The 23,984-nt window shown below is 45.4% G+C and overlaps 1 protein-coding gene across 1 annotated transcript in view; it reads right to left on the bottom strand.

Moving 5' to 3' along the window:
• DNAI4 (dynein axonemal intermediate chain 4) overlaps window positions 1-23,984 on the bottom strand; it is a 496,013-nt gene that overhangs the window by 314,760 nt on the left and 157,269 nt on the right. The window contains exons 6-7 of the mRNA XM_078668935.1: window positions 19,773-19,912; window positions 2,626-2,790 (exon numbers count right to left, since the gene is read on the bottom strand). Of these exons, the coding sequence (XP_078525061.1) occupies window positions 2,626-2,790; window positions 19,773-19,912 (305 nt within the window). The remainder of the gene's footprint in view (window positions 1-2,625; window positions 2,791-19,772; window positions 19,913-23,984) is intronic.

Here is a 23,984-nt window from a genome sequence, read left to right as displayed (position 1 = left end):
GACTTTAAAAGGTATGCGATCTATTAAACTGATTTCATACTTTAAAAGAAATCATGATTGATGCTCAGTCGGAAAAAGCAGTTGCAGCACTTTCAGAAGATCCATCACGAGTCAAACTCTGTAAAGAATTTATTTGGATATCCTATTAATTAAATCTCAACAGGTCATAGACTGAAGTCGCACTTTCTGCATTTCTTGATTATTTTTAAATGTCATGTTACGTTGGTTTACAAGGAATGATAACTTAAAGTAGAAACATGAAAGCCTTATAAAACAGACGAAAAAGAAACAAAAGGGTGTAAAAAGCAGGGACTTACACGAAAACAAAATAGCAAACGAGCAGTATACATTTACGTTCAAAAACGCACACATATAAGTAAGTACAGAACATCTGATATTAGAGTTTAGTTGTAAGTGTTAGACATTGTGTTATGTCAGCATCCACGTGGTGCTAAACCTGGCATGTCCATCTCTGTTCTCAATAATACATGTTTCATTCACATAGCTTACTATTAGCAAGGCCCACCGCTCCTTCAAATGATTTCCTGTCAGTGCAATGGCGACCAGCACCAATCTTGCCATAACCATGTTCTTATGTAGAAAGGTTCTTTCTTCGCTTGGAACTGACATGCCATACACCAAAATTTGCAATTTCAAGACTCTGACTAGCAAGCATCCCAATATACATTGAGTTATGTTTATAGCAGAATCGGTAGGGCAATATTTCGTATAAATAAACATACAAGTGATCTACATGGGCGACAATTTGTGAAATGTATCTGTTTGTCGCAACATTGCAGGTATTAGCAAATGCTCTAGGTTATGAGGACAACGTGAGATTTGTGATATTTAAATACTTTCTCCCAATTCCTTACTCCACTTATTACTGATATTATTCAAATACGTTTTAAAAATGGCAATAAAATAAAAGCAAAATTCTCAATTTCTTTTTTTTTTACTCGTAACTAACCTTTCTATTCAAGATGACATTGCGTGGTATCGGAATGAAAGAATTAGCACAGAAAGAGAAACTGTTCGATTATTGATAGATACCAAGAAATCTAAGGGCACTCTAACAGAAATAGGATGGTATCTGCACCAAATAAATCTAGCTTCGGGGTAGACTGAGAAGATTCCATTTTTAAAAATGCCAAATCAGAATGCAACTTTTACTCTTAAAAGATAAGAGATTCTGACCCAACAAAACTGTCAGGAAATTATTCTCAGGAGTAGCTTCAGGACAACAGACTTCCCCTCTGATCAAACTCAGATGTGCAGTGTAAGAAAGGGCATCATTTATTTTGTTGTCTCCCCCGTTGCTGCCATTAGGATTCTGTGTGCTGTGCTATGCTGCTGCTAAGGGAGGGGAATGGGCATAATAGATTTTTCTGGGACCGGGGGACACGGCTTAGATGCTACTGCAGTCAAAGCCTCATTAAATTTTACTGTCCGAAAGTATCAGCTGGAAATATTGGGCTTAGTGTTCCTACCTCTAGATTCCCTAGGCAATGAGTCAGTCGTTGTCAGTCAAAATAGAATTCTATTCTGTAATTCTGCTCTGCCTGCCATGTAATAAGAAACGTAGGGCCACATCTACAAAAGTCTTACTTTGCCTTTCCTGAATAGCTGTCTGTAGAATTTGCTATTTAGAAGAAGCAAAATGGTATTAACAAAATTTGCGATTCCCTAATAGCGATTCCTACAGTGTAGAAATTGCTATCAGGAATTCGCAAATAGGAAATGCTATTGCCTTCCAACGTATGGGCCAAATAGGAAATCTTCGCAGTTTAGGAAACCCAAACCCAAGGGTGCCTCTGGGCTTAAGGCCTCCAAGGAGGCATCCCCTTGAAATTCGTAGTGCGCATGTAAGTGCACATATGTCCAAGAGCCATAGTGGCGCTTCATGTCACATTAAAAATTGCATTTTTAAATGCATTTTTAAATTTTGCAAATGTTTACCATCGACTTTGAGTCGACGGTAATAGCATTTCCTAAATGCCCAATTCACATTAAGAAAATGATTTGTACATGTGCTATAGGAATTGCAGATAGGTTATCCCTGTTTGCATTACCTAAATCACGGTCACAATTTGTGATTTCTGCTGGGTAGAATTGCAACCGTTTTTCGGCCTTTGTACATATTATAAGGCTCTTTTGCCTTTCTTAACAGGACAAAATTGCGATTCAGCCCGTTAAGAAATGCAAAAAGCTTTCATACATTGGCCCTTAGTTTTACAAATTACATTGCATTGTTAAAATTATATTGATCATTTTACTAGAACAGTAACTTTATAAAAATATACTTTGTGCTGCATGAGCCAAAACTGACTTACAGACAGTTTTGCCTTTATGTCACTTCCACAGACCCAATACACACTCATGCTTGGAGTTATAGATCCGATCTCCTGGGGACAATAGCCTTGGAGAACACAGTTTTTAAACTGGGGAATAACTAATTTTCTTCTAAACTCCACCTACTTTTGTTCTTTGGACTTACAAACATGTATCGTGCTGCTAAAACCAAGTAGTTTGTGGCAAGCTAGCTGTTCTTTGCCCAGAAAGATTACATTTACAAGGAGACCAGAAAGAACACACAGTAAAGCAATCAGAAAGGAACACACTCACCTGATCTACTTGTCATTGTGCTTCCATCAACAACTTTGCTTACATTCGATCTACTGCCTGTAATGGTTCCTGATGACTTGCTGCTTCTGGTTATTGTTTTTGTGGGTTCCTCACTTGCCAATTCAGTCATGGAATCATACAGGTCCCAGACAGTGGCCATTATGGCTAACAAAACGTATAACAAAAATATAAATGCAGTGCAGAGGTGAGTGCCATGTTTATTCACACAAATACAAAAAGAGCAAAAACGATAGTTCTCTTCATTCCCAATTGCTTGTTACATGAAACAGTTTTCACACTTACACTCCATTAATAAGAAATAAACCACAACTTCTGGAAATTTAAACATTACAAACACGTTTTGTTCTGTCAATTACCACAGTAGACATAGATGACACATTCAAATATCCAGACAGAGCAATAATATCCACATTTGTAAAGCGCACAATCACCCGTTAGGGTCTCTAGGCGCTGGGGGCTGTCGGGAAGATTAAGCAAGCTATTGCCCAGAGTCACATGGTGCTGGGCTAATCTGCCGCCGGTGCCGGGGATCGAACCGTGATCCCCAGATTCCGGAGTCAGTCGCCCTGGCCGCGGCGCCACACCTCTTCCCTAAGCAAGGTACCTAAAGCCATCCAGGTACACATGTACAACCATCCAAGAACAAGGGCCCGGAGACAAATATACACCCATGCACACAGATCTACATGCTCCCATGCATATGGTCCATCTGGCACACAGCCATCCATATTCACAGATGAAGATACAGTGGCTCCGAGAGCAAGGTTATAAGTCAGACCACTGGTTACCACAGGAATATTATCGACAATTTAAGATTGACAATTCCTGTGGTATTTTTTCATATTTAGTGTACATTTTAGGCGCGGTCCTTGAACTTGGAGTCACACCTGAGTATAATGTTTTGTCCCGATTCAGCAGTTAGGAAGTTTTGTGCTTGGTGGTGACAGGTGCGCTATATAAGTATACCACAATACAATTTAGCAGGAGTCTGTTACCATGTATGTTAGACCTGGCACCACTGGCGTAGGTTTCCCCTGCATTTTTTGCCTTTGCCTCCTGTGGTTTTGCTGTGTGTTGGACTTCATTTTGCTGGTCTAGATGCTTTGGGCACTTTGCCACTGCTGTTCAGTGCCAAAGAGAAAGTGCTCCTTTTGTAAATTACTGTTATGGATTGATGATTCCATGATTAGCAATACGATTTACTAGTCAGTCCCTAGTACAGTGCACTGGGTGTGCCCAGGTCCTATACATCAAATGCTGCTGGTGGGCTTGCAGCACTGATTGTGCCCACAGAAGCAACCCGTATATTTAACTCTGGCCTGCAATTGCAGAGCCTGTGTGCAGGGTGGCACTGCCATGTCGACTTGGCAAGTGCACCCACTTGCCAGGCCCTAACTTTCCCTTTTCTTACATATCAGTCACTCCTAAGGTAGGACTAAGGTACCCCTGTGGGCAGGGTGCAGAGTATGTGAAAGGTAGGACATGCCCTGATGTGTGTGGCATGTCCCGATAGTGAATTACTGTCAATTTCGTTTTTCACTATTGCAAGGTTACCTGTTCCCATAGGACAGAATGGAGAGTTTGTTTATAACATCTTATAAACATAACTGGCCCTGGGAACGAGGTAGGAAAATAAAGTTTAATATGCCTCAACTCAGAATGTTAAACTACATCTTTTAGTGAGGGCGATTTTTGCATTCTGTGTTTGAAAATACCACTTTTAGAAAGTGGGTATTTTCTTGCCTAACCATCCAGTGTACCTCTGCTAGGTTTGTGTATTGCATGTCTGGCTTTTGGATGACAGAGGCTGGAGAGGGGCAGTGGCTCCAGAAGTCTGATGAGTCAGGGCTGGGATGAATAGACCTGTGCTGCATTTAGAGTAGGGGGAGGAGATTTCCTTTCACCTGAATGGGCCTGGTCTGCCTTCAACAAAGCTGTCTGCACCTCCTGTCAGGAGGCTGCACCAGTGAGGACAGAACTGGTTTTGGCTGGGTACAGACATTCTCTGCCTTCAGAGAACAAAGGTTGTGTGTGTATAAAAAGAGGGACCCAGACCCAGATTTTTAGATCACTTCTGGGAAATCAAGAAGAATCTTTGCCAAGGAGAAGAGGCGGAGAAGCTGGGGAGAACACTGTCCCTGCCCTGTGCTGTTTGCTGTCTAGGGTTGACCTTCAGTGGCTTCTTGCTGCCAAGGAAAGGAGAAAAGGACTATGCTGCTTGCTTTGTACCCCTGCTTGAAGAAAAGATCTCCAAGAGCTTGAACTGAGCTTGCCACTTGTTCTAGAGGTTTCAGGAACAGCAAAGACCTCACCGTGTCTGTGGGCACCGTCTCTGATCATCTCGGCAGAAGAAAAGGGTAACCAACACTGTCATCGAGTCCGTTGCAGGATTCCGTGTCATGAAAGCACCGCCGAGAGCAACGTCTTGCTTCGCAACGCCCCGCTATGCAACGCAACCCTGGTCTCACAAACTACGTCAATGAGCTGCTGCTTGCACCGCGTCCTGTGGGCACTGCATTCCGCAACGCTTCGCTACACACTACAAGGACGTCACTGACTCCGTCGCTGCCCGACCCGAACATCGAAAGGCTCCATTGCCACTCTGTGACCTGCCAGCACCGTAGCGAGCACTGTCTCACCCTTCAACGCAAGCCCTGGTCTCACCAACTCCGTCAACGAGCCGCTGCCTGCACCAAATCGTGAGGACATCGTCTGCCGCAACGCAATGTTTGACCCGACCAACTCGCACCGACATGTTGGTCGCAACAAGAAAGGTACTGTGTCTGAGTCTGTTGATGATTTAGCTGGTCCGTATCGACGTGGTCAGCTGGAATTGTTAGACTCTGTCGTATTCAGTATTACAGTGGCCCAAGGAAGAGCTACCGGGTCGGAAGAACTATTGATTTTCCTGCAATTTAAAGGTTATTTTGCACAAGGACTATTTTTCCAGAGTATTGTATGTTGGAGTTTTATTGTATTTGGTCTTGTTGGTTTAGGTGAAGATTTGCTATTTTTCTAAACTGGTGTAGTGTCCATTTGTACTGTTTTCACTGTATTACTGTATGTGTTCACAAATGCTTTACACACTGCCGCTGAGATAAGCCTGTCTGCTCATGCCAAGCTTCCAAGGGGGTGAGCAGGGGTTATTTTAGAAGTATATCCCCTTACCCTGACTAGAAGCAAGGGTCCCTATTAGGACAAAGGTACCTACCAGTGCCAATTAGAGACCCCAATTTCTAACAATGAAAGTAGAAGGGTTTTTGTTATCCTTGAGTTCAGGGTTTATTAATCGGAATGGAAGGAAGGCGTGACGGTCATAGCAATGGACATGTAAAGGTTGAGAGAATAGATCCTTCCAGGAGGTGTTGGGGCAGATTGTGGTGGTATCAGTAGCCCCATATGGCAAAGTGAACATCAGGGTGGAGCACAAAAGTAAGTGCTAGCAGGAACCTTGTTTATATGAATTACTGAGGGAGACAGTCCAACAAAAGGAGTAATGCTCAATTGTCACCATTCTTTGGCCTTCATGGAGCTCCATAAAGTGTTAGCACATTTTACTGCTTTTACTGGGGAAGCCCATTGCTTGGCAAGGGCACAAGGGATGTGAGATGATCCCGTGCAGTGATGCTGCCCTAAGTCTTTGGGTGGGCATCCCTTAGGCGTTGATGCAGCTGACGATGGCCATTCGTCGTAGGAGGTTAATGGCCCCCAGACCTTGAGAGGGTGACGTGAAGTTATGCTTCATAACAAGGACAGTACCTCTATCCTTGAAACTGTCTGATGTCGCAGTAGGGAGGCACTACTGCCACAACCTGAGGTTGTCTTCGATTATATATTTCATAGGATCAGCTAGCTAGTGTAAACTGCTCTCCCCTCCCACAACTCTATCCTTAAGGCACTACCACCAGCACTTTCTGGTGTCCCATGTAGGTGTCTGAGGCCCTCCTCCACCCACAGGCTCCTGCCCTGGTGGTACAGTGGAAGAGCCTGCTCAGCTGCTGGTCTGCTCTATCAGCCTTTTGCTGTCTTTTTCTGTTTTTATTTTCTATTTCCTTTTTCTGTCTTTGCCTTTTTGCCTATTTCCGGTGTTTGCCTCTGTTTTCCTTTTTTTTGCTTTTTCTGCCGCTACTGCCCCTGCAGCCCCTCCCCCACATATTCACACTCCTGCCTCCCTGATGCTCTCCCCCTCCCGACCCCTACTTAATAGCAGCCATTGCGCAATAAGGCAAGCAAGACCTTCGACCTGCTTGTCCCCTGACCCCCCTGCCACTATGACCCCAGCACTCTCCATGCGCTCAATCCTGGATGCAACATCAACTGCCAGCTCCCAACGCCAAGCAGCCCCCAAGGCCCATTCGCTTGCCGACACTGCCACCACACCTTCACCCACCTCCAGAAACAGAAAGCTGCACCCATCCCACCGGACGCCAGCATACACAAACCCCTGAGCTGCATCCTTCTCAACGAGCGCTCCCTGCACAGACGCGTAGTAGAAGTTTGGAACCTCCTCAAAACCCACTCACCCGACATTGCCTTCCCCACAAAGACCTGGACCAATTCCAGCTCCACTCCCGATGTTGCAACTGCCATCACCGACAGATACAACTTCCAGAGAAAGGACCGCCCGACTGTCCCGGATGAGACCTCACTATCGTCCACAAAAGCTCCCTCCGACTGAAAACCTCCAACTCGGACGACGCCTTGCACCCCATGGAACACATCTACTTCCAGATCCAGCCCAACCCCATAACGACACTCTGCTGGACATTTGCCTACAGACCACCCAGAGCCCGCTCCCCATTTAGCAATGCCATCGCAGACTGCATCGCTCCCCATGCCCTCACCTCCACAGACTACATACTGCTCGGAGACCTGCACTTCCACCTAGACAGCCTAGCGAGCCCAACACCACCACCCTCCTAGAGAACCTCGCTAACTTTGGACTGAAGCAACTTGTCTACCTCACAGACACTGCAGTACACACTCTCTACTCCATCTTCGCTGGAGGAAACAACATTCACTTCAGTCACTCCACGCAACCTCTCTGGACGGACCACTACTGAGTCCATTTCTCCTTCTCAAAACACACCACACACAAGCGCATGCTCACCTACCATGCAGAAACTGAAGCAAAATCACAGAAAAACACCTCATCTCTGCCTTCAGCTGCAGTCCTCCCCCTACCACGACAGACGCCGACAAAGCAGCTAACAACCTTCACCAATGGATCGCCCACTGCGCCAACACCCTCGCCCCTCTTCAGAACTTCGCAAACGCCACCTGGTTAACCACGAACCTCCAAGAATCAGAGCGCTCGTGCCGACGACTGGAGAAAGCATGGAGAAACATCAAAACCCCATAAGCACGCACTGCCTACAAGGCTGCCACCATGGCTCACCACCAACTTATCAGTTCAACTAAGAGAAACTTCATCCAGGACAGAATCCTCTCCAACTCCCCCAACTCCAAGGAACTGTTCGCCTTCATACAAGAATTCACCAGACCCCACAGCGAAACTACTGATGCCACTCCCTCCAAGACCACTGCAGCAAACTTAGCTCCTTTGTCCACCACAAGATCTGGACCATCTACGACAACTTCAACGACCAAGACCACGGCATTGACCCTACACCCTCCACCAGCAATGCCACCCAGCCAACCCTCCTCGCCTGGACCCCTGTCACCACAGAAGACACCGCAAAGACCATGAAAAGCATTCACTTCGGAGCACCCACTGACCCCTGCCCATTTCACATATTCCACAGGGCTGCCATCGCACCAGAACTACGATGGACAATCGACTGCATGCTCGTAACAGCCACTGTCCCCCGACTACTGGAAACATGCCGAAGTCAAAATACCCTCCGCAGACCTGACTGACAGGCCCATCTCTCTTCTACCCTTAACTGCCAAGGTCATCGAGAGAGTCATCAACTCCCAGCTAACGCACTTCATGGAAACCAAGAACATCCTCAACTCCTCTCAATCCAGATTCTGCAGCAACCACAGCACCAAGACCGCCCTCATAGCCACCACTGACGAAATTCACACCCTCCTCTATCACTGCCACACTGCAGCCCTCATACTACTAGACCTCTCAGCAGCCTTTGACACTGTCTCCCACCGCAAACAAGCCGCCAGACTTCACGACGCCGGTATCAAGGGAACCGCCTCAGACTGGTTCCGATCTTTTTTCTCAGGCAGAACACAAAGAATAAGACTCCCGCCCTCCCGCTCCGAGCCCACAGAGATCAAATGTGAAGTACCCCAAGGATCCTCCCTCATGACCACACTCTTCAACATCTGCATGGCCCCCTCGCCACCATCTTCAGAAAACACAGACTCAACATTGTATCTTAAGCCAACGACATCCATCTCATTCTCTCTCTCACCAAGGAACCCTACATCACCAGGCACAGTTTCCAAGACGGAATGAAGGATGTCGCATCCTAGATGAGCAGCAGCTGCCTGAAGCTCAACTAAAAAAAACAGAAGTCCATATCCTCATGTTTACCTGCTCCTGCATGGGACAACACCTGGTGGCCCCCCGCCCTCGGAAATCCACCCAACCCTACAGACCTTGGCATCATACTCGACTCCTCAATCAACATGAACCACCGGATCAACGCTGTATCCTCCATGTGCTTCGACACCCTCTGTATAATCTGCAAGACCTTCAAATAGATTCTGTAGTACTAAAAATTCTGGACCCGTGTAATGTGTCTGCACTCGAGAATAAAACTTTATCGTAAATTGACGAATTTAGTACCAAAAGACCGAGAATGACGAGTACGTCCTGTACAGGTATTTTCAGCATATTCGAGTGACGATTTCACTTCGAAATCGTCACTCTCGTTCAGAACCCTCGACTTCCATTTTGTGTATGGCAGCCATTTTGTGAGTTGCCCTTTACATAGGCTTATAAACCAGGTGGATTCGACCCCAGAAGGACACGTACACCCTGATCGACTTTTCCTTGACCTATGCCAGTTGGAACCATTGCCCCAGGCCGGACCTGTTAGGTCAGTTCCTCTCCAGTGGCCAAGCAAGATAGCATCAGGGCTCAGCCGGCCATAAACCTCCTCATTGCGCACACACCTGCCGTATCTTGCTCACATCTGTCTTTACTCTTTTGCTTCACTTAACTTTATGATGGGGAGGTGCCCGTTTTTATTGGGGTCCACCGATATCTGATGAAGGGTCGGGCCTCACCAGGTGATTTGTTATGGCCGGGCTAAATGAAATATGGACATGTCATCATGACTCTGCCTTTCTTTTGTCTAAGAAGTTATGTCAATGATCTACCATAAAATCAGGTATGTTTGCCTGAAGCTTAATATTCTGTATAAGAAGAGAAGCCTGATTTTGTAAATTGCGACAGTCTCCTGAGAACATACTCCCTGTGTGTTGTACTTCCAGGACGCTTGTTACCTTGGTTGCAACCAATAAATCGATCCTTGACTTCACCTAGAAGACTCTGAGTTTCTGTGGTCTGAATCAGGAAAAGGACTCGAGGTCTTTGGGTGTGTATTCCCTGACACCGCTGGGTTACCGGTTAAGTACCGGTTCTGAAAAACCCACTACCTCAGTTGGCGCCCAACGTTTGGGGCGATTCCAGCGGTACCGGTCCAGCCAGAGGTTCGTGAGGAGCTTCGTGTGAAAATTCTGGAGGAAGGCCTGCCACTTCATCGACCCCTGAACGTGGTCTGAAAGTCTTTGCTGCGAGGTTCCCCGCTTCCCGACGGCTACAAGGACTGCTGCCCTGGCTATCGCCCTGATTTGGACCCTTGAAGTTTGGTAGAGCGAAACACTGAGACGAGTCTTCTGGTGACGTCATCGATATTTCAGTTAAGTATAAGTGGAGCGTCTCCCAGTCCTTAGTTGATCTTAGTTTTGGTATCCTTGGGATAAAAAGTTTTGTGTTGGTACTTGCAAGCACCAAAACCGAAGGACTCGTGTATTCACGAGAAATATCGTAATTGATAAACCTTTGAAGTTTGGAACTAGACTAGAGAGCGAAGATGCCTGGTCTTAGACTTGGAAATTTGTTTTGTCTTGGTTATAATAATAGGGACTCCCGATTGGAGGACTCATGTCCGGTTCCTCTGGTTGGAACTCCAACCTACGAGTTATATGTGAAACATGGGGTAGCCTAGTACATCTAGTAGGAAAAAGGCGCGACAATACCCTATGAGAGAAGTTCCCCCACAATGGAGAGAGGGTGACACGACTGCTGTCCCACCTATTCTGCCACACTTTCAGCGTGTATGGTTACATGTCCCATGGAAGCGAGCTGAAGTTTTAGCACTTAAACAGACATTACCTGATCCGCGTAAAAATCCTGCAGGATATTACAAAGAGTTGTCGCAGACTGCTGGGTCATGTGTAATGAATTTAGCCGATATCGATATGTTATTTGGGAACGTTGTTCCACAGCCTTTATGGGGAAAGATTCGTCTCACGGATCATGATCAGGAATTAGGTGACTCATGGGCTAACATTACGGCGACAGATGCCCTACAAGTAGGTGGCGCTAAGCCTGAACCATTGATAGCAGAACTGCCTGGTAAAATAACTGATTATATGAAAAAGATAATGCCTGAAATACGCGTGAATTGGGATAAACTGTCTGCATGTAAACAAAAGAAAGATGAAACGGTGTCTGATTTCTTCACCAGATTTGAAGAAACTTTTGTCAACCACAGTGGTCAAGATATGAGCACAGAAGGTGGTCAGAGACTGTTCGTCGATAAATTCGTGCACAATTTGCTTCCCGAGTTGTGCAAAAAGTTAAAGGACTCGGAAAGTTCTTGGGCAGTCTCGTCTTCGGCACAGATATTAGCTACAGCACAGTATTACGAAAATCGAGACAAAGACGAGAAAGATAAAGTAGAAAAGAAAACGAAAGAGTTGAAAACGAAGGTCTTGTTACAGCAAGCATATCCACCACGTGGTGGTCGTAATCAAAATAATAATGGTCAGAATCACTACCAAAATACTTTTCAGCAGCCTCAACAGTATCAGAGGAACTCGCAAAGGATCGAGTATTGTCAACCACGTGTTTCTGTAGGTCCCAACCAATGTTCGTATTGCAAGGAGGAAGGTCATTTTAAATATAGTTGCCCTATCCTACTACAGCGCGCGAATGGCGCTTCTGGTGTAAGAGGTCGAGGTGCTCAGCAAGCGCCTAGAGGAAGAGGACACGGGAATGCCCCCCGGAACGAACGTCCCCTTCCACCTCAAAATTCCATGAACAAGTTTGATCAGCAGAATAACACATCTGGTAGGACAGCTCAGTACTATACAAATGATTACTATACAGAAAGTGAGAATTGGGAGAGTAATGATTGCTAGGACAGCCATAGACAAAGAGAGGGAGTTGTTTCAGTTCCAGTAGATCAGAGTGGACCATACGTTGAGGTGATTACATCAGGTGTGTCAGAGCCTTTTCTGTTGGATACTGGTGCTACAAAGAGTTCCATTAAACACTCAAAACTCCCTGGCGCACCTTTGTCTGGCGAAACAAATGTATCAGTAGGTTTTTCTGGCGCCCCGGTTAGAAATCCAATTTCTGACCCTTTGATTCTTTCTGTTGGTCCCCGTGAATTAGAAGCACCCCTTATTCTGACAACAGGTTGTGGTGAAAATTTGTTGGGATTGGATCTGTTAAAAAGATTGTATGCGACTTTGTACTGTTCTCCCTCGGGAGTGCAACTCACTTTAGGTAAGAAAGTGGTTTCTGCCATGTATTTGTCGAGAGACAAACTTCCAACAGAGTTGTCGTTTCTTCCGGACATTCTTTGGGCTACTGGTCCTAACGATGTCGGTCTTTTAGAAATTCCACCATATGTTGTAACATTGAAAACCAATGTTCAAATGCCACGAATTCCCCAATATAGAATTTCTAGTGAAGGCGAGAAAGCTTTGCTAGCGATCGTTCACGAGTTAATTGAAAAAGATGTGATTGAAGAAACAAGAGGCAACGTTTGCAATAGTCCTGTTCTACCTGTTTTAAAACGAACTGACCCATCTCAGCCACCGGTGTACAGATTTGTGATCGATCTCAGAGAGGTGAATAAGATCGTGGTGCCACAATTTCCAGTTGTCCCAGACATTACCACATTGTTAACTATGATTCCAGCTTCTGCCACTTGGTTTTCGGTGATTGACCTGAAGAATGCTTTCTTCAGCATCCCGATCGCCGAGGAGAGCAGGGATATTTTTTCCTTCAGTTTAGGAGGTCGAAGCTTCTGTTTTAAACGCGCTCCCCAGGGCTACTGTGAAAGTCCGTCAATATACAGTCAAGCTCTAAAAGCACAGCTTGATACGATTGTTTTGCCAAAAGGTGCTACTCTTGTACAGTATGTTGACGATTTGCTTATAGCTGCGGATACTGAAGAAATTTGCAAGCAAGCAACAATGTCATTGTTACGTCATCTGTGTGATTTCCATCACAAGGTGTCACTTTCCAAGCTTCAATACTGCCGACAAGAGGTGACCTACTTAGGTCATCTCTTATCGAAGGAGGGAAGGAAACTGACCCCAGAGAGAATTCAGGCAATAGCGAAATTGAGTGTGCCAAGAACACAGAGAGAAATACGTGCTTTCTTGGGCATTACATCATATTGTAGACAATGGATCCCTAATTTTTCGTTATTGGCCAAACCTTTGGTGGCGTTGACGTGTAAAGATACACCCAATCCCATCCCTTGGTCTGAAGAGTGTCAAACGAGTTTTTCCGAATTACGCACAGCATTATGTTCGGCTCCGGTGTTAGGTAACCCCAACAACAGTAAGCCTTTTACATTGTACGTCCACGAGAAGGAAGGTTGCGCATTATCAGTACTGACTCAGTCATTTGGGGACAAACAACGTCCATGCGCGTATTTTTTGTCGACTTTGGACCCGGTAGCTAGAGCATTGCCAAGTTGTCTAAGAGCCACAGCGGCAGCAGCTGTTTCTATTCGACAGTCTGCTGGCCTGGTCATGAATAATACACTAGTCATGATGGTCCCGCATGCAGTAGACACATTGTTAAATAGGACCAAGACACAGCACTTAACTAGTGCTCGACTGTCCAGTTACGAATTGACATTGCTAGCAAGTCATGTGCACATTCAAAAGTGCAACACCCTTAACCCAGCCACGTTATTACCATTCATAGAAGAATCAGACGCTTCAGAACAGCATGATTGTCTTTATAGAACAGAAGAAGAGACGAAAGGAAGAGTAGACCTCTTTGACACTCCTCTTGCTGAATGTGATGGTACATTGTGGGTGGATGGTTCATGTTTCAAGCTTCCGAATGGCGATACGACTGCAGCATATGCTGTCACGACTTTGCACACGATTGTTGAAGCTACACGCATCCCACATAATTCAGCTCAGGCAGCGGAGCTAATTGCACTCACGAGAGCATGCGTATTGTCGAAAGGAATGAAAGTGACTGTCTACACCGACAGCCAGTACGCGTTTGGTGTGGCTCACAGTTTTGGACGATTGTGGAGAGAACGTGGGTTCCTGACTTCGTATGGAGCTAAAATTAAGCATGGTCAGTTGGTAAATGAGCTTCTAGAATCACTGACTTTGCCTTTACAAGTGGCGATTGTAAAATGTAGTGCTCACAAGAAGGTGACTGATGACGTTGGTCATGGAAACGCATTTGCTGATGAAACCGCGAAAGAAACCGCAAGGAATGTGACGAGTCGAATGTATGTTGCAGGCCCTGCGAGATGGATTGGTGACGTAGGAATGTGTGAAGACACGATAGAGAGCGTGAAATCCATTCAAGCCGAAGCCACAGAGAAAGAGTTGAGTACGTGGAGAGAAAGTTCGGGTAGAATGGATGCGAATGGTTGCTGGATTGAATTGTCGGAGCATCAGAGGTGGTTGTTACCCGATGCGTACGTGCTTGCAGTAGTCAGAATGGCTCATATCAGCGTGAAAGGGATTTGCGAGTTGTTGGCCCCAGTGTGGAAAAATTCAGGAATTCCCAAATGTGCAGAGAATGTTGTCAAGAATTGCATGGTATGTCTGCAACACAATCCTGGTAGGGGAACCCCAACTCCAGCTGGTCATTTTGCACCTCCTACGTATCCGTTCGAGGTTTTGCAGCTAGATTTCATCCACATGGAAAGGTGCAACAACTTAAAATACATGCTCGTTGTTGTTTGTGCTTTCTCAAGATGGATAGAAGCCTATCCCCTAAAAGACAATACTGCCTTGTCCACAGCGAAAGCCCTTGTGAAAGAGTACTTCCCTAGATTCGGAATGCCTAGAATGGTCTGGTCTGATAATGGGAGTGAATTTGTGGGTCGTGTGATGAAAAGAGTGTGTGAAGGGCTAGGCATTAGGCAGAAGTTCCACGCTGCAAATCACCCCCAATCAGCTGGATTAGTAGAATGTTACAACGGCACGCTTAAACTTAAATTGGCCAAAATCCAAGCGAGCACAGGTCTTAAATGGCCTGACGCTCTACCCTTAGCACTCCTATCCACCAGAATGACTGTGCATTCGCGAGTGATACTCAGCCCTTATGAAATTGTCTTTGGCTGGCCAGCCAACATATGGGGAGTGCCTAGGCCCACGAAGTTCAGCGAGCTAGAACACCCTATTTTGCTTGATTACCTGTATGAATTGACGGCTAAATTGCGTGTGTTGTATCAACTGGTACATGACTCCCTGCCTCCGGCCTCTGATACTCCAGGACACCCCATAAACCCTGGATCCTGGGTGTTGATAAAGAATTTCCAAAGGACCAAAAACGACCAGCCCAGGTGGACGGGACCATACCTCGTCCTTCTCTCTACCAGATCGGCAGTTCGAGTGGAAGGGAAGAAGGCCTGGATCCACGGGGTCCACTGTAAAAGGGTACCCTTACCTCTGCCCTATGACCAGTGGGTCCGGGAGGGTGTCGCTGACCAAGAACTTGATGCCGTGCCAAATACCGTCCCTTTTAATGATTCACATGTGAAAGGAACTGACTCTGAACAAGAAAACGAAAACATTTTGCACATGGCTGTGCCACCATCCAAGCGAGTGAACATTACAGAGCCTGACCTTCTGTTCCAGGATCAAACAATACCTGGGAAGCAGCGATACAATTTGAGACCGAGAAAAACGAACTAATAAAATACTTTCTTTTGCAATTTGAGACTAAAAATTCATGGACAAATAAAAAGATATTTTCTTTTTCCCCAAGTACTATTTGTGAAAGTGCAGCTCTCCCATCTAAGAAACTTGCTCATTTTTGTTTTTTGAACCGCCATCCGGGTTCCGCTGCTAGGGCCGCGGTTGATTAAAGTCTTTGGGGTGCAGCTGACGACGTTAGGTCGGTAGTTCTGGTTGGTCCAAGGGAGTTGCCCTAGACTGACGGAAGCATCCCTTAGCAGAGGCAACCTCCCACCGCGGGCAGCACCTTAGAGAGGATGGAGTTTCCTGATGTAGAGAGGCCTGCCAAACAAATGAACTTTAAGCAGAGACTGTGTAACACGATGACAAAGAAAAGTTTTTTCACAATGTGCATTTGTATGTTATTCAGTATGATGATATTTTTGATAAGTTACGCTTTATTCTCCTTTCGTGTAACATTTGCACCCACTGCATCACCCATACCTCCTACTACTGTTTCCTCTCATTCTTTCCACCCCCTTCCTGGCCATGAATACAATAGAAGATTAGAGTTCATTAATAACTCCTTCATTCAGCTATTGCACCAGCACCAGCTGGTGATGAACACAACTGACTGTTGGGTTTGTGGCCTTATGCCTCACACTACGGATAAAGGTATCCCTTATCTAGTTTTGCCTTTCAGTCGTAATGGCTCTGTATGGGCGTACAGAACGATGTTCATATATGCACGTGAAATCCAACCCCTACGTTCTGTAAAAGACAACCTCAAGACTAGCGCCCTAGTAAAAGGCATAGTTGACATGATTAAGGAAGTAATTTCTTATGAAGATACTCCTGACGATGAGATACTTGCATATGTAAATTGGAACGTGACCGGATATGAAGCCACTCTCAGTGAGAGACAGCAAGCTAAAGGATCATCCCCAATATGGATCGTACCCCATCAGGGTCACCTGTGTCTGCAAGGTATTGGCAGGAATCCCAGAGCTCAGTTAGGGAAGAGTGTCTGTACAGAAACGTATGTCTTTGGATCTCAGACTTCCCCTGCGTGTTTAGCAGCTAAGGGTACCTATTTCATCTGCCATGATAGAGCCTATACATGGTTGCCCCCTGACCTTTCGGGCTCCTGTTTTGTTTCCTTCCTGTTGCCTCCCACCTACACAGCAACGGCGGATTACCACAGGACAAGGGTAGTTAGAGGTGTCTTGAGTAAAGAGGACACTGCAGGTCAAGAATTTGGGGACTTCGCAAAGGGTTTTCTGCCGTTCTGGGGATCCATGGCTAACAGTAGGAACATAAGACAATTGACAAGGGTAGTCGAGTCCACCGTGACTGAAACTGCTGGTGCCCTTAGTAACTTGACTGCTGAGCTCCAGTCGGATCGTCTTATGACCCTTCAGAACAGGGTCGCCTTAGATGTCATCCTTGCAGACCGAGGTGGAGTATGCAGATTGATCCAATCTAGTTGCTGCATCTTCATCCCTGATAACGCTCCAACAGTGTACCAGGCCATCTCCAAACTACATAAGATTTCCGAATCCATTAATGTGGATAAAGGAGATTGGTCATTGATGGGATGGGTCTGGGAAGTGATATCCACCTGGGGATGGAAAATTCTGATGGTCATTGGGATGGTCTTAGCCATTCTTTTCCTGTTCTGTCTATGCGTACAGTGTGCTCCTGCAATATGTGGCCTTTGTGTTACATCATGTGCAAGGAAGCCTGTATCAAGAGATGAACTAAGTACTAGGATGATGTTACAGCAACATCTCAATGACTTTAGGAATATGGATCTGGACTCAGATTAACATGAGGACGGATTAATTGCCTATGTAAGGGCAAAAGGAGGGATTGTAGTACTAAAAATTCTGGACCCGTGTAATGTGTCTGCACTCGAGAATAAAACTTCATCGTAAATTGACGAATTTAGTACCAAAAGACCGAGAATGACGAGTACGTCCTGTACAGGTATTTTCAGCATATTCGAGTGACGATTTCACTTCGAAATCGTCACTCTCGTTCAGAACCCTCGGCTTCCATTTTGTGTATGGCAGCCATTTTGTGAGTTGCCCTTTACATAGGCTTATAAACCAGCTGGATTCGACCCCAGAAGGACACGTACACCCTGATCGACTTTTCCTTGACCTATGCCAGTTGGAACCATTGCCCCAGGCCGGACCTGTTAGGTCAGTTCCTCTCCAGTGGCCAAGCAAGATAGCATCAGGGCTAGCTGGCCATAAACCTCCTCATTGCGCACACACCTGCCGTATCTTGCTCACATCTGTCTTTACTCTTTTGCTTCACTTAACTTTATGATGAGGAGGTGCCCGTTTTTATTGGGGTCCACCGATATCTGATGATGGGTCGGGCCTCACCAGGTGATTTGTTATGGCCGGGCTAAATGAAATATGGACATGTCATCATGACTCTGCCTTTCTTTTGTCTAAGAAGTTATGTCAATGATCTACTGTAAAATCAGGTATGTTTGCCTGAAGCTTAATATTCTGTATCAGAAGAGAAGCCTGATTTTGTAAATTGCGACAGTCTCCTGAGAACATACTCCCTGTGTGTTGTACTTCCAGGACGCTTGTTACCTTGGTTGCAACCAATAAATCGATCCTTGACTTCACCTAGAAGACTCTGAGTTTCTGTGGTCTGAATCAGGAAAAGGACTCGAGGTCTTTGGGTGTGTATTCCCTGACACCGCTGGGTTACCGGTTAAGTACCGGTTCTGAAAAACCCAGTACCTCAATTCCCTCCCACGACTCCAGGAAGGCTGTCCCCCACACACTCATCACCAGCAGACTAGACTACGGAAAAGCGCTCTACACCAGAATCAACAAAACTCTCCTTCACAAACTCCAAACCATCCACAATGCCGCAGCCAGACTCGTCCTCAGCATCCCATGACAGGACCATATCGCCCAGCACCTCCATGACCTCCACTGGCTCCCCGTCAAAAATAAACCAACCTTAAAATTGCTCACAAATGCTTAGAAAGTCTTGCATAACACCGGACCCCAATACCGCAATGAAAGTATCCCCCTTTCACGCCCCCAGGAGAAACCTCCATTTCACCGACCTAGCTCTAGCCACGGTCCCCTGCATCCACAGTGCCAGAACGGGTGGCAGATCCTTCTCCTACATCGCGGCCAAGACCTGGAACAAACTCCCCCTCAGCATCAGACGAAGCCCGACACAGCACCTGTTCAGAAAGGACCTCAAGACCTGGCTCTTCGGATGACCACGGAGCTGCCCGCACCCTTTTCCCCCTCATCGCCTTGAGATCCTCATGGGTGAGTAGAGCGCTTTACAGACACCTGATTGATTGATTGACTGATTAAACCTATGCCATTTCCTGGTACAATTAGTAAAATATTTAACTACACAGATTCATTGTCAATGTTTTGATCTGAATTGTGAGATACTAAAGGATTAGACCATGGTAAACTGGAAACATTCTGCAAGTAATAATATTGGATATTCTATCCAATTACTTAGAAGGGGAGGGATGGGAGTATAGTAGAAATGTAGAAGGAGAAAGATGCAGTTTCAAGTCACAAACCCTATAGGCATGAGAAAACATACCAGCAGCATTTAGGTTTGCCACAACAACTCAAGACCACATGACAGGACCTCAGTCATGTCGTCCAGCTCTTCTCACTTGGGTCATATAAGAACCACACACCTCTCCAACCAAACAGACATGCCCATCTGTAATCGCTGTAGAACAGTTAGAGTGATGCAATGTAAGACTATCAGGAAAAGTGTGACACACAAATGCTAGATAATATCTCATCACCATCTCCATTTGTAGTTTTTTTTTTTAAATCAGATAATATTGACTGAAGAATGAGAAACGAAAATCCACATATTAAAAATATTACATCAATGAGAATATGTTCTTGAGAAATGTCTACTGCCTTGAATATAAGACATGCTAATCACTTCCTCTGAATTGTCTGAAACAATTAACTTAATCTGTAAATAGTTACCTGCGTCTGCCATATGGATTTTCTCACTCTGTACTTCTTTACTCTTTGGCGCTCCATTAAAGGTCTGTGTCATTCTTTCTATATATCTGTCATTTCCAACTCTATTTTTACTAATCTCGGTGTAGACGTCATTCTTTAACCTTGAAGAAAATAAATCACTGGGTCAGACTTATACATTTACATTAATGTCAGCATGGCCATTCAAAACACTCCAGATCTCCATATCCACTGACCTCTTTAGGTAGGCGGGGTGGTGTAGTCAATGAGAAAAAAACAGTTACATTGATAATATATTTAAGAATTGTAATAATATTTACTTTACATAAAAATAAAAATCCTCGGAATTTCACTGAGAAAAAAAGGTTACAATTACAATATAGATATGTGAAAATTCTAGTTAAAACATACTATTTTAAACGAACAAGACAACTAAAAATTCACCAGTTATAGTTATCCGCTGAAACTATAACTCATGTTCAATAATAATATAATGCCCTATATTATATATTGTGAGAGTGTCTGTATGGATCAGGGTGTACTTGTATCAGTGGTTGTATAATAGAGTAAGTATGTGTTAGTATATGTTTGAATTAGTGAGGTGGTGTGTGTATAACTGTATAGGTCAGTAAATGGAGGTGTAATTGATTATTTGCCCGAGTGACTAGGTGTGTGAGTAACTGTGGATGAGTGCTGGTGTATGAGTGTCTGTGTAGGAGTATGAGTGCATATGATAGTGTTGTATTGATGATTGACTGCATGTATGAGTGATTCTATGGGTGAATGAGTAGATGTATGTGTGTACCTAAAAATCAGTGCCTACATATGTAGTAACTGGTATTGATGTGTCTATGGTTTCAAAAATGGTATTCTGTATTTTGGAGACGGTGGATCAAATGTTATATTAGGATGTGAGAAGTTGCATCACATTTTCACATGGATGATGTCATCAGTGATCTCATCATTGATGTCATTTGAGATGCCATCAGTGATGTCATTAGTGATGTCACTGACCATGTCATGAACGATGTAATATGTGACGTCATCAGCAGTGTATTGCGGGGGCGCGAGTTATAGTCAGCTCAACTAACTATATTGGGTCAATTTCTATGGTTTTGTATGAGTGAAATGTCCAACTAACTATAACGTCCCTGAAACGTATGTTTTTTCCAGTGAATTTCAATGTTTTTTTTAAATGCTAATTTCTAATTATAATGTTCATTAAACCTCTCTTTTTTTCTGTGTTTTTAAATTATCATCCCATTCTCAACCTGGTAAAAACTGCAAATCTCACCACTTTCCTATCGATACCTTCTGCCAAAATAATCGCCACAAATGAGAGCCACAACTAAAGCTAATGATCTGCAGAGTAGGCGTTCCCGTGCAAACAAACATGAAAACACCACTGCCCTATATTTTCAATGATCAGCCAAATCTGCGATGCGATCAAAAAAGCAGGCGATAAGCCGAGTTAGCAGTAAGAATTTAACATCAGCCTTTAACTGGTATAAAGCAGGACAACTATCTACAGTGTGAATTGGAGCCCAACTCAGAGTTACATCTAAAGACCAACATGTCATAGAGCTACTGATCATGCAGCTCCAATACCCAAGAAGGCCACAACACCTGCCGCCACCACCCCCAGACCTCCCCCCTGAGCACACCCTCCCTACTACCACCGAGGCAGCGCAGAACAGGACAACGGACCTTCCCAAAACGCCATGGCCTCTCAGCCGCACAATAGCTGAATGTGGGAGATGTGTGAAGGACGCAAGTCACCCATCAATATTATACACACAATACAAAGTGTAGCGCTGAGGTGCTGGACTATGTAGAGCACAAACCTCTCCATGTGGACATATACTACTGATACTTGTAGTGTTGTGCACAGTGGATGCAACCATGTTACCTCAGGCAGTGGGGAAGATCTCGGTCATGTAGCTGTGTTGTCACCCCCCCCCCCCTAGAACCGGCAGCTGAGTGGGCTGGTCCAATGTATGCCACTCCAGCATAGGAGTTTGAATAAATTGGCTGGGGCTCTGGGCGTGGTTCACTTGTGGGAAGGCCATCAAGTCTACCAGAGCGGTGGACCTCACCCTGTCACGTGGCTGCCGCCATGAATGCAAGCCTACTCGACACAGGCCCCCTGCGAACACAGCAGCGCAGCACCGCAGACTTATGTCTGTACAGACTACTGCCTTTGATCTACAGTGTGGACAGCAGGCCTCACAATTTAGATGCAGTGGTGATTGCAGATGACACTGTCCAGTAGGCAAGACACATTGCTCCCACTGCAGCCAGCCCGGACCACGCATGATCGCATTCTGCGTACACACTGAGCGCCAGAGGTACCACTAACTCAGTGCACCACAAATCAACGCCACATGGACTTAATATGGCAGAATGTATTAGACAATAGACATTGCTACAAGTGTGGCCCGCCGGGACTATGTATCATCACTGGCTGTGAACACGCTGAGTGCTGCAGGTACCACTTCCTGCGCAGCTCAACTCAATGCCATGTGGCTGTGGGCCTATCCTGACCACTGCCTCTGCCCTACACTGGGGTTATCATGGTTCACAATTCAAGATTAGTAGCGATGCAAAATCTGTAAGAGACTATAATGGGTTAAGAAGAACAAATGCTGCCAATCTGTGCAGCTCTACTCAACGCCATGTGGCTGTGGGCCCTTGCTGACCGCTGCCTCCTGTCTATACTGCAGACAGCAGGGCTCACAATTCTGGTGGAGTGGCTATTCCAGATGACGCAGTCCAGTAGCCAACATACATTGCTCCCTGTGCCGTCCCACGGACCACGCATCATCGCAGAGTGTGCACACGCTGAGCACCAGAGATACCAATAACTCAGTGCACCATAAGTCATCACCACGTGGACTTAATAAGGCAGAATTCAGTAGGCAAAAGACATTGCTACTGGTGCGGCCCGATCACACCACGCATCATCGCAGAGTGTGCACACGCTGAGCGCCAGAGGTACCACTAACTCAGTGCACCATAAGTCATCGCCACGTGGACTTAATATGGCAGAATTCAGTAGGCAAAAGGCATTGCTACCATTGCAGCCAGATCACACCACGCATCATCGCAGGCTCCACACAAGCTGGTTCGTTCACGTGCCACTAACTCAGTGAACCACATATCATCGCTGGCTGCACACACGCTAAATTGCCAATACCTGTGCAGCTGTACTCAACGCCACATGGCTGTGGGCCCTTGCTGACCGCTGCCTCCTGCCTACACTGTGGTCATCAGAGCTCACCATTAAATTGGCTCTTCTTTCATTAATTGCAGAGTGCAGTATGCAGCGTCCCTCAAAACCTACATAATATTCTTTTAGTATCCTTGCTTCAAGAACTTGTTTTATATCAATTATAGCTTAACTACAATGACCAAATTAATCTTGCAAGTCCAAACGAACACTGAATGACACTCTACGCTGCGGACAGCACAGTTCACAATTTGAACTATAACGTCCCTAAAAGCTACATGTTTCGACAATGTATTCCATAGATGTTTCATCTTTTGTTCCAGTCGCGATTGCAGATGACGCAGTCCACTAGGCAAGAGACATTGCTCGCAGTGTGGCCCGCCATGACCACGTATCATCGCAGGCTCCGCACACGCTGAATGCTTCCGATGCCCCTACCTCAGTGCACCACAACTCATGGACCCTTTATGATAGAATTTTTTGTGTATAATTTCAGATTTCTCGCCCCTAAGTGCACCACAAGTCATAAACTCTTTACGATAGAATCTTTTGTGTATTATTTCACATCTAGTGCCTCTACATTACTGCAGCACAAGTCATAGACCCTTTATGATTGAATCTCTGTGTATGGTCCTATGATTACTTTTGTACTTGTTACCACCACCAACCATTCCCAGGGCACTGGCTTACACTCACCCCACATGCACCCAGCACACACGTCACTGGACATGTAACCATGGTAATAAAAAGGAGTTGAGTGCACATGCCCGTACCCAGTTCAACTATCTATCTGTGTCCGTGTGTTCATTATGTTTGCAAGATGCTTCCCATGGGCCCTACCACATTACATTGTGCTGTAGACAGCATATGCAATCATGTTACCTCTGGCAGTGGGGAAAACTTCAGTTATGTAACGTTGTTTCGCTCATTGTACAAGTACGTAGGTAGAGACTGGATCATTAGAGTACTGCAAGGAGAGTGTATAG

Source organism: Lissotriton helveticus, chromosome 1_2 (genome assembly GCF_964261635.1).
Source record: "Lissotriton helveticus chromosome 1_2, aLisHel1.1, whole genome shotgun sequence".
Taxonomy (NCBI): domain Eukaryota; kingdom Metazoa; phylum Chordata; class Amphibia; order Caudata; family Salamandridae; genus Lissotriton; species Lissotriton helveticus.
This window is presented reverse-complemented; position numbering and strand designations above follow the sequence as displayed.